At 46.8% G+C, this 15,444-nt stretch overlaps 1 protein-coding gene across 3 annotated transcripts in view; it reads left to right on the top strand.

Moving 5' to 3' along the window:
- The first annotated feature begins 9,948 nt into the window (after window positions 1–9,948).
- The window catches only part of nek8 (NIMA-related kinase 8), a 93,416-nt gene continuing 87,920 nt past the window's right edge, over window positions 9,949–15,444 (top strand). For all 3 annotated transcript variants that reach the window (XR_005462622.1, XM_038814352.1, XM_038814351.1), the window contains exon 1: window positions 9,949–10,227. Coding sequence is in view for 2 of the 3 variants with exons in the window: in XM_038814352.1 (XP_038670280.1) it covers window positions 10,181–10,227 (47 nt within the window). In the remaining variant the exon portion in view is untranslated. The remainder of the gene's footprint in view (window positions 10,228–15,444) is intronic.

The raw sequence follows: 15,444 nt of genomic DNA, 5'->3' as shown, positions 1-15,444 counted from the left end.
CATTCAGTCCCTCAAACCTGTCACATCATTTCATGAGATCATGGCAGATCTGTGGTGTAACTCCATATTCCTGCTTGTGGCCCATATCCCTTAATATCTTGGCTCAACAAAAATCTATCTATCTCAGATTTAAAATTAACAACTGATCCAGCTTCAACTGCTGTTTGTGGGAGAGAGTTCCAAACACAAAGGTGCAAAGGAGATTTACCAGGATGTTGCCTGGAATGGAGAGTAGGTCTTACGAGGAAAGGTTGAGGGTGTTAGGCCATTTCTCATTAGAATGGAGAAGGAACGGGCAGCACGGTGGCCTAGTGGTTAGCACAACCGCCTCATGGCGCTGAGGTCCCAGGTTCGATCCCGGCTCTGGGTCACTGTCCGTGTGGAGTTTGCATATTCTCCCCGTGTCTGCGTGGGTTTCGCCCCCACAATCCAAAAATGTGTAGAGTAGGTGGATTGGCCATGCTAAATTGCCCCTTAATTGGAAAAAATAATTGGGTAATCTAAATTTAAAAAAAAAAAGAATGGAGAAGGATGAGTGGAGACTTGATAGAGGTTTATAAGATGATCAGGGGAATGGAACGAGTAGATAGTCAGAGACTTTTTCCCCGGGTAGAACAAACCATTACAAGGGGACATAAATTTAAGGTGAACGGTGGAAGATATAGGGGGGATGTCAGAGGTAGGTTCTTTACCCAGAGAGTAGTGGGGGCATGGAATGCACTGCTTGTGGAAGTAGTTGAGTCGAAAACATTAGGGACCTTCAAGCGGCTATTGGATAGGTACATGGATTATGGTAGAATGATGGGGTGTAGATTAATTTGTTCTTAATCTAGGACAAAAGTTCGGCACAACATCGTGGGCTGAAGGTCCTGTTCTGTGCTGTATTTTCTATGTTCTACCACCTTTTTAGTGAAGACATTCTTCCTAACATCTCTCCCGAAGGGTTTAGCCCTAATTTTTAGACTATGCCCCCTAGTTATAGAATCTCCAATCAGTGGAAATAGTTTATCTTTATCTACCCTGCCTTTCCCTGTTAATATCTTAAATACTTCGATCAGATCACCGTTTAAACTTCTAAATTGTAGCGAAAGCAGGCCAAATTTGTGTAATCCCTCCTTGTAGCTTAACCACTGTGGTCCAGGTGTCATTTTAGTAAACCTACGTTACACTCCCTCCCAGATCAAGGCGGCACGGCGGCGCAGGTGGTTATCACTGCTGCCTCACGGTGCTGAGGACCTGGGTTCGGCCCCGGGTTACTGTCTGTGTGGCGTTTGCACATGCTCCCTGTGGCTACGTGGGTCTCACCCCCACAACCCAAAGATGTGCAGGGTAGGCGAATTGGCCACGCTAAATTGCCCCTTCATTGGAAAAAAAATAATTGGATACTTTAAATTTATTTTAAAGAACACTCCCTCCAAGCCCAAAATATCCTTCCTAAGGTGTGGTGCCTAGAACTGCTCACAGCACTCCCAAGTGGGGTCTCTCAGGAGAGGGAAGTAGAAAAAGAAAAAGTTGAAAACATTGAAGTGGGGAAAGAATTGTCACAAAGTTGCAGAAATTCAATTACCTCTGACAAGATTAATATGTTATACAATTTCGAACCATTGCAGGTACTTTCAAAATGCTCGATACATCATGTCACACAAAACATAATGTTATAAATCAATGCTGCCTCTAACCAACGATGCACTCAATATTGTGCAATGAGCCCAGACTTCTTTATGTTAAAGGCCCTTACAAGCGATCAAAACAGTAGCTTCAGTCTGATTGGAACAGTTTCCAACATGACTGGGTTTGAAATTTAGACGTTAAAAAAATGAGAATGCATTGTCCGAGAATCAATGGTTTCTATCCAAAAACTTTTGAAATGGCTTCTACATGGGCCTGCAACATGAATTTCAAAGCTACACTTGACAAAAATACATTATTTTTAACGAAAAAAATTAATGGCGGGAAAAAAGCTGCAAGCATCTAAATGTGTTCCAGTTATTGACTTCTTAAGCTACAGCTCTAGCCATGTGAAAGTTCTTGTACAATGCTTATGCATAGATAAATGAATACATTGCACCTGCTGCCCGGTGGTAAAACAGGTTCAGAGTGTCTGGGGTGAAGGCACAACCCAATGCATTGCTGAGCTATCCAAACTATAAAGTCTCTAATTTGATTCTGGGTCTGGGCAGAAATAGTTGGGCGGGGGTTAGAGTGTTCAGCAACGTAGGACTACAATGATCAAACCCCAAATGTAGCATCCAATTTTGCCGGCTCAAACAAACGGATCCTACAGTTAGGGCCCACCTTGACACCACTCACCAGCTCAAAATGCTGGCCGAAAAGGGTGACATGATGGCACAACGGTTAGCGCTGCTGCCTCACGGCACCGAGGATCCGGGTTCGATCCCGGCCCTGGGTCACTGTCCGTGTGGAGTTTGCACATTATCCCGGATCAGCATGGGTCTCGCACCCACAACCCAAAGATGTGCAGGATAGGTGGATTGGTCAAGCTAAATTGCCCCTTAATGAGAAAAAAAAGTTGGGTACACTGAATTTATATATTTTTTAAATGCTGGCGGAATTGCTGCCATATCTTTAGGAACTGCCACTGGATTCACAGGGTATTTCACTGGAGCACATGGCAGAGACTCTGTCACCAGCCTTTCCAGACTAGTCCTTATAATGAAGGAGTTTTGGCAAGTCACACTACCAGTGACGAGGTGCTGTTAAAGTCTGAAACCAAAAGAACTCTGCTGACTGGAAGAAACAGTTGGAATTTCTTGGCACCGAATAAGAAACCATGATTCAGAAAGTCTGAACTGATGGGAAAGATTGACGGTAAAAGATATTGAGGTCGACAAAGAACAATCTTTCTTAAGAGCCTCACAAACTGGAAGAATGCACCACAAACAAAGATGACCCATGCCTCCCAAAAACGTCAACATGGAGGTCCACAATTGCCAATGGCCCCTCAGAGCATGTCACCTGAAGAGAGGAGAGAGACTGATATCTAATGAGCCTCGGTGGAAAGTGTATGTGCATGGCAGCAAGTAGAGAAGAGGACTGGATTTAGACGTCAAACCATCAGTGTGTACACAGCCTAGTGGCACAATGCTGCTAAATTACTGTGTCGGGGAAAACATAGGAAATAGGAGAAAGAGGAGGCTATTTGGCCCTTTGAGCCTGCTCCACAATTCATTATGATCATGGCTGATTATCCAACTCAATATCCTAATCCCTCCTTCCCCCCATATCCTTTGATCTCCTTCGCCCTAAGTAGTACATCTAACTGCTTCTTGAAAACATACAATGTTTTGGCCTGTGGTAATGAATTGTACAGGCCCACCACTCTCTGGGTGAAGAAATTTCTCCTCATCTCTGTCCTAAATGGTCTGCCCTGTATCCTGAGACTGTGAACCTTGATTTTGGGCACACCCACCATTGGCAACGTCCTTCCTGTACCTACCCTGTCTAGCCCTGTTGGAATTTTATAGGTTTCTATGAGCCACCCCCACACATCTTTCTGAACTCCAGCGAATACAATCCTTTTTTAAAAATAAATTTAGAATACCCAATTAATTTTTTCCAATTAAGGGGCAATTTAACGTGGCCAATTCACCTACCCTGCACATCTCTGGGTTGTGGGGGCGAAACCCACGCCAAAACGGGGAGAATGTGCAAACTCCACACGGACAGTGACCCAGGGCCGGGATTGAACCTGGGACCTCGGTGCCGTGAGGCAGCAGCACTAACCACTACGCCACCGTGCTGCCCTAGCAAATACAATCATAACCGATTCAATCTCTCCTCATACGTCAGTCTCGCCAACGAGGAATCAGTCTGGTAAATCTTCACTGAACTCCACCTGGAGCGAGAACATCCTTTCTCAGAAAAGGAGACCAAAACTGCACACAATATTCCAAGTGTGGCCTCACCTGGGCCCTGTATAATTGTAGCAAAACATCCCTGCTCCTGCACTAGAATCCTCTTGCTATGAAGGCCAACATACCAATGGCCTTCTTTCTTTAAATAAATTTAGAGTACCCAATTATTTTTTCCAATTTAGGGGCAATTTAGCGTGGCCAATCCACCTAACCTGCACAACTTTGGGTTGTGGGGGCGAAACCCACGCAGACACGGGGAGAATGTGCAAACTCCACATGGACAGTGACCCAGGGCCAGGATTCGAACCCGGGTCCTCAGCGCCGTAGGCAGCAATGCTAACCACTGTGCCACCGTGCTGCCCCGACCAATGGCCTTCTTTACCACCTGCTGTAGTTGTATGACTACCTTCAGCGGCTGGTGTACGAGGACACCCAAGTATCGTTGCATATTTCCCTCTCCTAATTTATGACCATTCAGATAATAGTCTGCCTTCTCGTATTTACTATCAAAGTGGATAACCTTGCATTTATCCAAATTATACTGCATCTGCCATTCATTTGCCCACTCACTCAACTTGTCCAAATCACACTGAAGGATCTCTTCATCTTCCTCACAGCTCACCCTCCCACCCAACTTGGTATCATCTGTAAATTTGGAGATATTATATTTTGTTATCTCATCTAAATAATTTAAATTGTGAATAGCTGGGGTCCTAGCACCGATCCCTGCAATACCCCACTGACTGCCAATTGGAAAAAGACCCGTTAATTCCTACTCTTTGTTTTCTGTCTGCCAACCAGTTTTCTAACCATCTCAATACACTACATCCAATCCCGTGTGCTTTAATTTTGCACATTAATCTCTTATGTGGGATTTTGTCAAAAGCCTTCTGAAAGTCCAAATATATCATGTCCACTGGCTCCCTCTCGTCAACTCTACTAGTTACATCCTTGAAGAATTTAGGTGATTTGTCAAGCATGATTTTCCCTTCATAAATCCATGCTGACTCTGTCCGACCCTGTCACTATTTTCAAAGTGCTCTGCTATAATCTTCGATAATGGGTTCTAGAATTTTCCCCACTACCGACGTCAGGCTTACTGGTCTATAATTTCCTCTTTTCTCTCTACCTCCTTTTTTAAATAGTGGAGTTACATTAGCTACCCTCCAATCTGCAGGAACTTTTCCAGAGTCTATACAACCTAAGAAGATGACCATCAATGCATCCACTATTTCTAGAGCCACTTCCTTAAGTACTCTGGATTGTAGATTCTCAGGCCCTGGGGATTTATCATCCTTCAATCCCATCAATTTTCCCAACACCATTTTTCTACTAATATTGATCTCATTCAGTTCCACTGTCTCACTAAACACTGTGCTCCCCAACATTTCTGGTACCTGATTTGTGTTCTCCTTTGTGAAGACAGAACCAAAGTAAATGTTTACTTGCTCAGCCATTTCTTTGTCCCCAATTATACATTCATCTGACTGTAAGGGACTTACATTTGTCTTCACCAATCTTTTTCTCTTCATGTACTTATAGAAACATTTACAATCAATTTTTATGTTCCTTGCAAGCTTACCTGCATACTGTATTTTCCCCTTCTGAATCAAGCCCTTGGTCCTTCTTTGCTGAATTCTAAACTGCTCCCAATCCTCAGACCTGTTATTTCATTGGCCAATTTTTATGCTTCTTCCTTGGATTGAATACTAGCACTAATTTCCCTTGTAAGCCATGAATTAACCACCTTTCCCGTTTTAATTTTGTACTAGACAGGAATAAACAATTGTTGCAGATTGCCCACGGGGCAGCAGGGTAGCATGGTGGTTAGCATAAATGCTTCACAGCTCCAGGGTCCCAGGTTCGATTCCCGGCTGGGTCACTGTCTGTGTGGAGTCTGCACGTCCTCCCCCTGTGTGCGTGGGTTTCCTCCGGGTGCTCCGGTTTCCTCCCACAGTCCAAAGATGTGCGGGTTAGGTGGATTGGCCATGCTAAATTGCCCATAGTGTCCTAATAAAAGTAAGGTTAAGGGGGGGGGGGGGGGTTGTTGGGTTACGGGTATAGGGTGGATACGTGGGTTTGAGTAGGGTGATCATGGCTCGGCACAACATTGAGGGCCGAAGGGCCTGTTCTGTGCTGTACTGTTCTATGTTCCTTGAATGTTTGCCATTGCCGATCCACTGCCATCCTCTTAAGTCACATTTTCCAATCTATCATAGCCAACTTGCATCTCATACTATCTTAGTTTTCTTTATTAAGATTCAGGACCCTTGTCCCAGAATTAACTACTTCACTCTCTAGCTTGATGAAAAATTCTATCATATTATAGACGCTCATCCCCAAGGGGTCTTGCACAACTAGATTGTCAATGATTCCGTTCTCATTAAACAGTATCCAGTCTAGGATGGCTTCTCTCTAGTTGATTCCTCAACGTCTTGGTCCAGAAAACTATCCCGTATATTCTCCAGGAATTCCTCCTCTACAATACTGTGGCTAATTTGATTTTCCAATCTATATACACTGATTGAAATCCCCCATAATTACAGATGTTCCTTTATTGCATGCACCTCAAATTTCCTGTTTAATGCCATTCCCGTAATCACCACTGAATTTTGGGGGTCTATGTACGACGCTGACTAATGTTTTTTGCCCCTTGGTGGTTCTCAACTCTACCCATACTGATTCCATATTGTCAGAGCAGACACAGGGAGAATGGGCAAACTCCGTACCACAGTGACCCGACGCTGGGATCGAACCCGGGTCCTCGGCAACGTGAGGCAGCAGTGCTAACCACTGTGCTGCTTGGCTTCCCCTCAACTCCCTGAACTCAAGGTACAGTAATGTAAACCAGGTTTATGTTGCCTGCCTTCATAATTAAAACCTCTAAATCCTGGTATCTATATTATACCCCAATTCTCCTCAAAGGCAAAAGCGTTCCTGAGATTCAGGACACGATTTTGCACCCTCCCCCCGTGGCGTGTTTTGCGGTGGAGGTGGCTGCCCGCTATGGCCAGCGGTGGTACCTTTTAGACCCGCCACTGTCCACGAAGCTTCTGTCGGTCGTACCCTGCACCACAGGGGAACATGTGGTCCGGTGTTGCTATCAGCGGGACCAGAACATTCTTCCGTGGGAATGGCCAGATAATCCCTCCCTCTGTGTTCACAGCACTCCAGGTCGGCTTTTACCAAGGCTCTGTACAATTGATTCACCTTTTTTTCATGTTTGTATTCCATTGCCCTTGTGATAAAGGCTAACAGAAGGTTAGCATTTTGATCACTCTGTGCCTGTACACTAGCGTTTAATGATTTGTGTACATGAATAACAAAATCCCTTTGGTTCTCCACTGTTCTTAGACTCTCATCATTAATAAAATATTAATAATGTTAAATCGAAAGTGGCTGACCTCAAACCTAAGCCCCGGTATTTTACATTCCCTGAATACTTAGATCATTTGTGGTGATAGCAACAGCTTCTTGCATGCGAATTCACAATATGCTGTCGAGATGCTGTAGATATCACCAATTCACTGACCTGGAACCAGACAAACGGTCATCAATCTGAAATGTTTATTGTTCTGACTATGAAAACTTTCCTCTGCCCTATTCTTTCACTAGCCACCTGAGGGCCTGGGTTTCAGCATACAAGCGGGTGCTCCAACTAATATTAGACCTTTGAGATGAAAGTGGTTCTGCTTCCCAGGGTCCCCAAGTTCTGGGATGAACTAAGGGATGGTTTAACTCTTTGTTAATAGGTTCCGTACTATCCTGATGCTGCAAATTTGAAGGCTTCTGCTTGGATGAACGCATCTCTATATTGCTGACGTGAAGGATAGCAGTCAAGTCAGCAAGCCCACCAGTTCATGGTCATTCAAAAATGATCATTCAAAAGCAAGTGTTAAATGTATCCTCCGGTATTTCCATGATGCTATCCTCTACACTCTGCAATGTGAGTGGCATGGAACTATCTATATGGGCCAGCAAGGCCCACTGTCAAAACAGTGAATTAACTAAAACTAGCACTATTTACCAATGCACAGTTTGCCAGGATTTGAGATTAAAGTATAACTGCACTTTAAAGTGTCAGTGTGTGGATTTATACTGATTATTTCCCACCTGAGTTACTGTTCACAAGTGAACATTAGAGGGTCCCACAGGGCTGGACATTCAGAAGCTAGAATGCCTCAGGATGTTCTCACCCACGTCCTAGTACAGGTCCCAAGATAACCTTTGTGCCAGTATTCTCTAAAACCCTTCACATCTTTTATGTTCTTGATGCCCACATCCAGAGATTTCCTAATCTTTTTGATTGAGTGCCCAATTTACCTATTGGCTAATTTCCCTTATTGTCCTGAAACCATTTGTCCCTCTGATTGTTCAGTAGTCTTCAGATCCTTCATTGTGATATCTCTCCGGCCTTCCCTCCTGCCTCTAACATTCCTCGTGTTCTCGAGCCTTTTCTATTCCTTGAATCTGTAAGTATTACAGTTGCCTGTTATTCGGCCCTCTAAGAGGTGGACATGGTGGCACAATGGTTAGTACTGCTGCCTCATTGATGCCAGGGACTCCGGGTTCGATTCCGGCCTCAGTTGACTGTGTGGGGTTTGCACGTTCTCCCAGTTTCTGTGTTGGTTCCCTCAGGGTGCCCCGGTTTCCTCCCACAGTCCGAAAGTGTGCAGGTTGGGTGGATTGGCCATGCTAAACTTCCCCAATAGTTTCCAAAGATGTTTAGGTCAACTCAGGTGAGTTGGTGGGGATGGGATAGTCTGCCTAAGTAGGGTGCTCGTTCAGAGGGTCAGTGACTTGGCGGGCCGAATGGCCTCCTTTTGTGCTGTAGGAATTCTATGGGTTCTGTGGACTCTCTTGCACCCCGGACTGGGGCAGCTGGGCAGACTGGGAGGCAGCCAGTGGACTGCAGGACCATCAGGTCCCACTCATGGGGAGACTTGGGGGGGGTGGGGATGGGGGACAGATGACTTTGATGTATATGCATCTCATTCTCGGGCGCAACTGAGCGGCTTATCAGGAACTTCCCATCTATCTCAGTCGACATTTTCCAGAGGTTCGCCTGCTCTGGGCACACAATAACCCCCTCCCTCCCCCAATAATCCCCATTTAAATGTTGAAGGTTTGCGGCCAAGTAGAGGAGTGGAGGATGAATGGGCTTCGCCATTGAGGCATTTTGGGAGGAGTTGCAGTCTCTCAGTATCACGTCCTGGGCTGGACTGGACTAGAAGGGGCTGAACTGGACTAGAAGGGGCTGAGCTGGGGCTGGACTGGACTAGAAGGGGATGGGCTGGGTTGAACTAGACTAGACTGGAAGGGGCTGAGCTGGGCTCGACTGGATTGGAAGGGGTTGGGCTGGGCTAGACTGGAACTGAGCTGGACTGGGCTGCGATGAACTAGGGCTGGACTGGACTAGAAGGAGCTGGGCTGGACTAGACTGGAACTGAGCTGGGTTGCGCTAGAGTGGGACTGGGCTGCGCTAGACTGGGACTGAGCTGGACTGGACTGGGCGCTCGGCTGGATTGGGACTGAACTGGGCTGGGATTGAGCTGGACTAGGACTGAGCTGGGCTGGACTAGCATTGAGCTGGGCTGGAACGAGCTGAGCTGGACTGGAACGAGCTGGGCTGGACTGGAACGAGCTGGGCTGGACTGGAATGAGCTGGGCTGGACTGAACTAGGACTTAGGCTGGGCTGGGACTGAGCTGGGCTAGGACTAGGCTATACTGGGCTGGGACTGAGCTATACTGGGCTGAGACAGAGCTGTAGTGGGCTGGGCTGGGACTGAGCTATACTGGGCTGAGACAGAGCTGTAGTGGGCTGGGCTGGGACTGAGCTATACTGGGCTGGGCTGGGACTGAGCTGGGCTGGGACTGAGCTATACTGGGCTGGGGCTGAGCTATACTGAGCTGGGCTGGGACTGAGCTGGACTGGACTAGGGCTGCTTCCTCCGCCGGAGCTGCTGTACTGGAGTGAGTTGGTCTCTGTTGGGTCTGGTCTGGGGCTGAGCGATACTGGGCTGGGCTGGGACTGAGCTGGGCTGCTTCCTCCGCGGAGCTGGTCTCTGAGTTGGTCTCTGTTGGGTCTGTGCTGGTCTGGGGCTGAGCAATACTGGGCTGGACTGAGGCTGGGCCGGCGCTGCTTTCTCCGCGGAGCTGGACTGGGACTGAGTGGACTGGTCTGGGTCTGGGCCGGCGCTGCTTCCTCAGCGCAGCTACTGGCCGGAACGGGGAGGCGCCGAGCAGCTTTGAAGCCTCGGGCTCGGGTACGGGAAGTTGTCGGCAGCTCCTTGGAGACGGAGATATGGAGAAGTACCAGAAAGTGAAGGTGGTGGGCCGGGGAGCCTTTGGGTGAGAGAGCTGTTTACATCCCGTTTCCTCCCTGTCCAGGGACATTTAATGAATTGCTGCAAATCGGCTCGACCCAAAAGTTAACAAACAACTGAGTCAGTGTGGTGGGGGGAAGGGGTGGTTTGGGGGAGGGGATGTTTGACATGACAATGGTTATGTTGCTGAACTGTCCAATCCACTGAGGCTCAATGGGACTGGGCTAAACCACCATCAGTCTGCTGTCTCCCCCCCCCCCCCCCCCCCCAGGGGAAAGCAGCTTGTGGTCACCTGGGTCTATGGCAACTTTACCTCACCTTTTAGTTGGACTCTATGCCCACATAGACTCAGGAGGCATGAGTTTTGAATCCCGCCTGCAACATAAATGCTGTGGCTACCTGAGCAGGTCAGGGGCAGGGAATCCCGCAGCGAGTGACACACCTCCTGACCCCCCCCCCCCCCAAAGCCTGTCCGCCATCTACAAAACACAGTCAGTAGTGTGATAGAACACTCCTCACTTGGCCCGGACGAGGGCAGCTCTGGCGACACTCGAGAAGCTCGACACCACCCAAAACAAAGCAGCCGCACTTGATCGACACCCGTGCACCACCTCAAACATTCACTCTCTCCACCGCCCTTAAGCAGTGGCATCCATACATACCTCGACAAGATGCACTGCAGCAACTCACAAGGCTCCTTAGGCAAACACCTTCCAAACCCATGACTGCCACCATCCAGATGTTCAAGGGCAGCTATTACGTCGGAACTCCACCACGTGGAAGTTCTCCTCCAAGTCACACACCATTCTGACTTGGAAATATGTCAACGTTCCTTCACTGTCCCTGGGTCAAATTGCTGGAATTATCTCCCTAGCAGCACTGTGGGTGTACCTACACTTCAGGGACTGCAGCAGTTCAAGAAGGCAACTCACAACACCACCACCTCAATGGTGGGCAATAAATGCAGGTCGAGCCAATGATGCCCAGTTCTTGTAAATTAATTTTAGAAAAATAATATTTGTATTCCAAATTGATTTAATTCAATAAATCAGTTATGGTGATCATGAAACTATCATGTTGTCAAAAAAACCAGGCTGGTTCGCTGTAGGGAAGGAATTCTGCCTGCCCTTGCCAACATCAATTTCTTAATTGCCCTCTGAAATGGGTGAACAAATTCACTGCCACGCCCTGGACAGCTGTTTGGGTGATGGTGTATAAATGATGGCCTTGCCAGTGATGCCCACACCACATACAGTGAGTGGGGAGAAATGTTATCAGGTTCACTGAATGAGAAAAAGGAAAGACTTGCATTTATATTGTGTGTTTTTTTTACAATCATTGTTGTAATGTTGGAAACGGAAAAGCTCAATTTACACACAGGAAGCTCCCACAAACAATGAAACCAGTTAACCTGATTTTGTGATGATAGTTGAAGGATAAATATTAGCCAGGACACTAGAGAGACCTCTACTGGCTCTTCTTAAATAGTGCCGTGGGACCTTTTACATGAGTGCTTTTCAAAAATGTTTTTCCCGGGACCCACTTTTGGCAACCGGCTGACTTTTGGGACCCGTGCCGGCTGACCTTCACAACCCACGCTGGCCGACCTTCGCGACCCACCCATGTTCGTTTACCTTTAATGTGAAAGGGGACCTGCTTGGTCCTCACGATCGCACTTGAATCAGGTTCAAATAAGGAGAGGACAGTGTGCATATCAGGTGTCGACTTCAGTCTGTTGCTTTTTGCCGTCTTCAGTCTGTTGCTTTTTGCCGTCTTCCGCCTGTTGCTTTTTGCCATCTTCCGCCTGTTGCTTTTTGCCGTCTTCCGCCTGTTGCTTTTTGCCGTCTTCCGCCTGTTGCTTTTTGCCGTCTTCAGCCTATTGCTTTTTGCCGTCTTCAGCTTTGTGAAAATGGTAAATCCAAACTCGCACATGTATGTTGTGAAGGGCAATAGCAACAAAATGCTTGTTTTACTCAGCTGTGGATACCCTTGGGAGATGTTACTCCAGAATGCTGACTGCCTCATGGGCTTTTGGCATATTTTAAATGTGGTATCACAGGTCAGCTAGAGCAGTGTAGTTTTTAAATTTGGATTCAGCTCCAAGTTAATAACTAACTCTGGGGTCTCAACCTCAAAACAAATTTTTCACCACCACGTTTCTTTCAAAACCTGAAACTTCGTCTTTCATTTACCAGTACTTTCCTGCATATAACACACATGGGCTTTGCATCCTTCTTTGGATTGGCACAATTGACAAAACCATAAAGAAATCATCTTTATATTTCTTTGTTCTTGAGTTAAGTGTTTTCTTTGTCGGCAGTTAACCAGAGGCTCTGGAGTTCTGAACAGAGTTAACACTAGCAGTGCTCTCTTCTGCCCTGGACTCTTCCGAGCAGCTCCTTCCAGCAGACACTGTTGTGAGATTCTGTCCAGTAGGTACACTGCCTAATTGAGTCTCTGGCGGTCTCTTACTTTTAAGAAAGTGATCCATCTTCACAGTCCTCTTGCCATTAGCTGGAAAGTAGAAGCAAGTCTGTTCCATAATTTGGCAACAAAAGCACAAGCTTGACAGCAGGTGTACGTGCTGGGCATTTGACCTGAGAACATAGAACATACAGTGCAGAAGGAGGCCATTCGGCCCATTGTGTCTGCACCAATCCACTTAAGCCCTCACTTCCACCCTATCCCCGTAACTCAATAACCCCTCCTAACCTTTTTGGTCATTAAGGGCAATTTATCATGGCCAATCCACCTAACCTGTATGTCTTTGGACTGTGGGAGGAAACCAGAGCACCCGGAGGAAACCCACGCAGACACGGGGAGAACGTGCAGACTCCGCACAGACAGTGACCCAGCGGGGAATCGAACCTGGGACCCTGGTGCTGTGAAGCCACAATGCTATCCACTTGTGCTACCGTGCTGCCCTTCTCTGCTGCTGCTTCGGGCCGGAAGACGCTACACAGCCTCATTTCTAAAAGGCAGTAGCAGCTGCCATTTTCAATGCAGAAGATGGTAGTGTCCATTGGGTGATTCTCCTGCGGTCAGGATGCCATGGGACCTACGTGACTGATCGCTCCGCGACCCTCCCGACATTCGCCTGTGACCCATTCGCGGTTGCGACCCGCGACCTGCACTTTGAAAAGCCCTGTTTTGCATCAACCAGTACAAGCAGATAGGGCTGGGTTTCACATTTCGCTCCAAATACCTTTGAATGTGCAGCACTCCCTCAGAACAACACTGGAGTGTCAGACTTGACTTTTATGTGCAAGCCTTGAAGTGGGACCTGAATTCAGAACCTTGTGACTCTGAGGCTACTAACCGAGCATGGCGATGTTGAGGGAAAGCGTAAAGCAAAGATGGAAAACTGAAATAACATGTTGGAAATTGCACAGCAAATCAGTCAAGGCCTAAAAGAGAAAGACCAGTTAATCTTTTGGATAGTGCAGGTCTCACCTATAAATTGCTAACCCTTCTCCTTTGAATATTGTGGGCTTGTTGTATATTTCCTATCTGAACATAAGACTTAGGAGCAGGAGTAGACCATTTGTCCCTTCGAGCCTGCTCTACTACCATTCAATAAGATCATGACTGATCTGGCTGTGATCTGAACTCTGCTTTCTGTACCCCATAATCCTTGACTCCCTTGCCAATCAACGATCTATCTACGTCTGCCTTTAATATGTTCACTGACCCAGCCTCTGCTCTCGGAGAAGAAAATTCCACAGACTAAAGACCTTCAGAGAAAAAAATTCATCTCATCTCCATCTTAAACTGTGTCCCCTAGTACTAGTTTCTTCTAGTACTTTGCGTTTTTTATTAGGTGTGGACCTCCTGTTCTAAGAAGCAGAAATCACTTTATGTCAGAGAATCACCAAGTATGACTTGACTTTGCATTGTCAGTAATATAGAGAATGATATTTGTCAGTTCTGAAGAAGGGTTATACGTCACTTCTCTTCACAAACACTGTCTGACGCGCTGAGCTTTTGCGTTAGGTTCTGTTTTTGTTTTTGATGTTTTCTTGGTCGACGCTAGCAATTTTCTAATACTTTTCCTTGAGGAAAATTCTCAAGAATGCATGTTGTTGGGAGCGCCTTTTGACACACTATTGATCAGCTGACCTAGGTGAATAACAATCAATTTTGTGTTGATATAATTTGCTGAAAAGTTATGCTTTTAAATATTCAGTATTGGGTTATATTTTTATTGCAGTCGAGATCAGGAGAGAACAGCACCCTACTTTTGGGATTTTACCGTGTCAGGTCATTTAAGTCTGGTTCTGTGACTGCAGGTCCATATAAAAAAATGAAGTAGTCTCCCTGAAAGGGGACTCGAGACGTTCCAGAGATGGTTCTTAGTTCTGGTACAGTATCTGTTCTCATGGGCCCAGGATGACATGGGATTACATTTCAAAGAGCACATTTACAACCTCTGGATGTCTCAAAGCACAGCACGATGATGGATTACTTCTAAAGTACAATCCACCCACCCTACACATCTTTCAGTTGTGAGGTGCGACCCACGCAGACACAGGGAGAATGTACAAACTCCACACAGACAGTGACCTGGGGCCGAGATCGAGCCCGGATCCTTGGTGCCGTGAGACAGCAGTGCTAACCGCTGCGCCACCGTGATGCCCTCTGTCTGAGATTACCTCAGTGTGGTTGGCTGCTTGATGATATCACTGTTTCTAAATGCCGGGAGATCGCCTTGATTTGGGAATTGATTTAAATTAACATTGGGACTGGTGAAATCCACTCAGCAGAGGTTTCCAGATCTTTGTGGGTAGCTTTCTTCAAGGTCAGTGGCGAACACTGTTACTTCACTGCTGACTGTGAAATCACGGCCTGTCAATTCCTGGATCATGCAGCACGGTGGCGCAGTGGGTTAGCACTGCTGCCTCACGGCACCAAGGTCCCAGGTTCGATCCCGGCTCTGGGTCACCATCCGTGTGGAGTTTGCACATTCTCCCCGTGTTTGCGTGGGTTTCGCCCCCACAACCCAAAGATGTGCAGGCTAGGTGGATTGGCCACGCTAAATTGCCCCTTAATTGGGAAAAATTAATTGGGTACACTGAATTTAAAAAATATATATTCCAGGATCATAATATTCTACATGTAGGTGCGGCATTACAATGGTGCATATTTGCATTAAGTTTCAGATCTAAATCTGTGTCTGTGTGGGTCTCACCCCCACAACCCAAAAGATGTGCAGGGTAGGTGGATAGGCCATGCTAAATTGCCC

Source organism: Scyliorhinus canicula, chromosome 12 (genome assembly GCF_902713615.1).
Source record: "Scyliorhinus canicula chromosome 12, sScyCan1.1, whole genome shotgun sequence".
Classification (NCBI taxonomy): Eukaryota; Metazoa; Chordata; class Chondrichthyes; order Carcharhiniformes; family Scyliorhinidae; genus Scyliorhinus; species Scyliorhinus canicula.
Note: the sequence above shows the minus strand (reverse complement) of the source record. Positions and strands in the feature narration are given on the sequence as shown.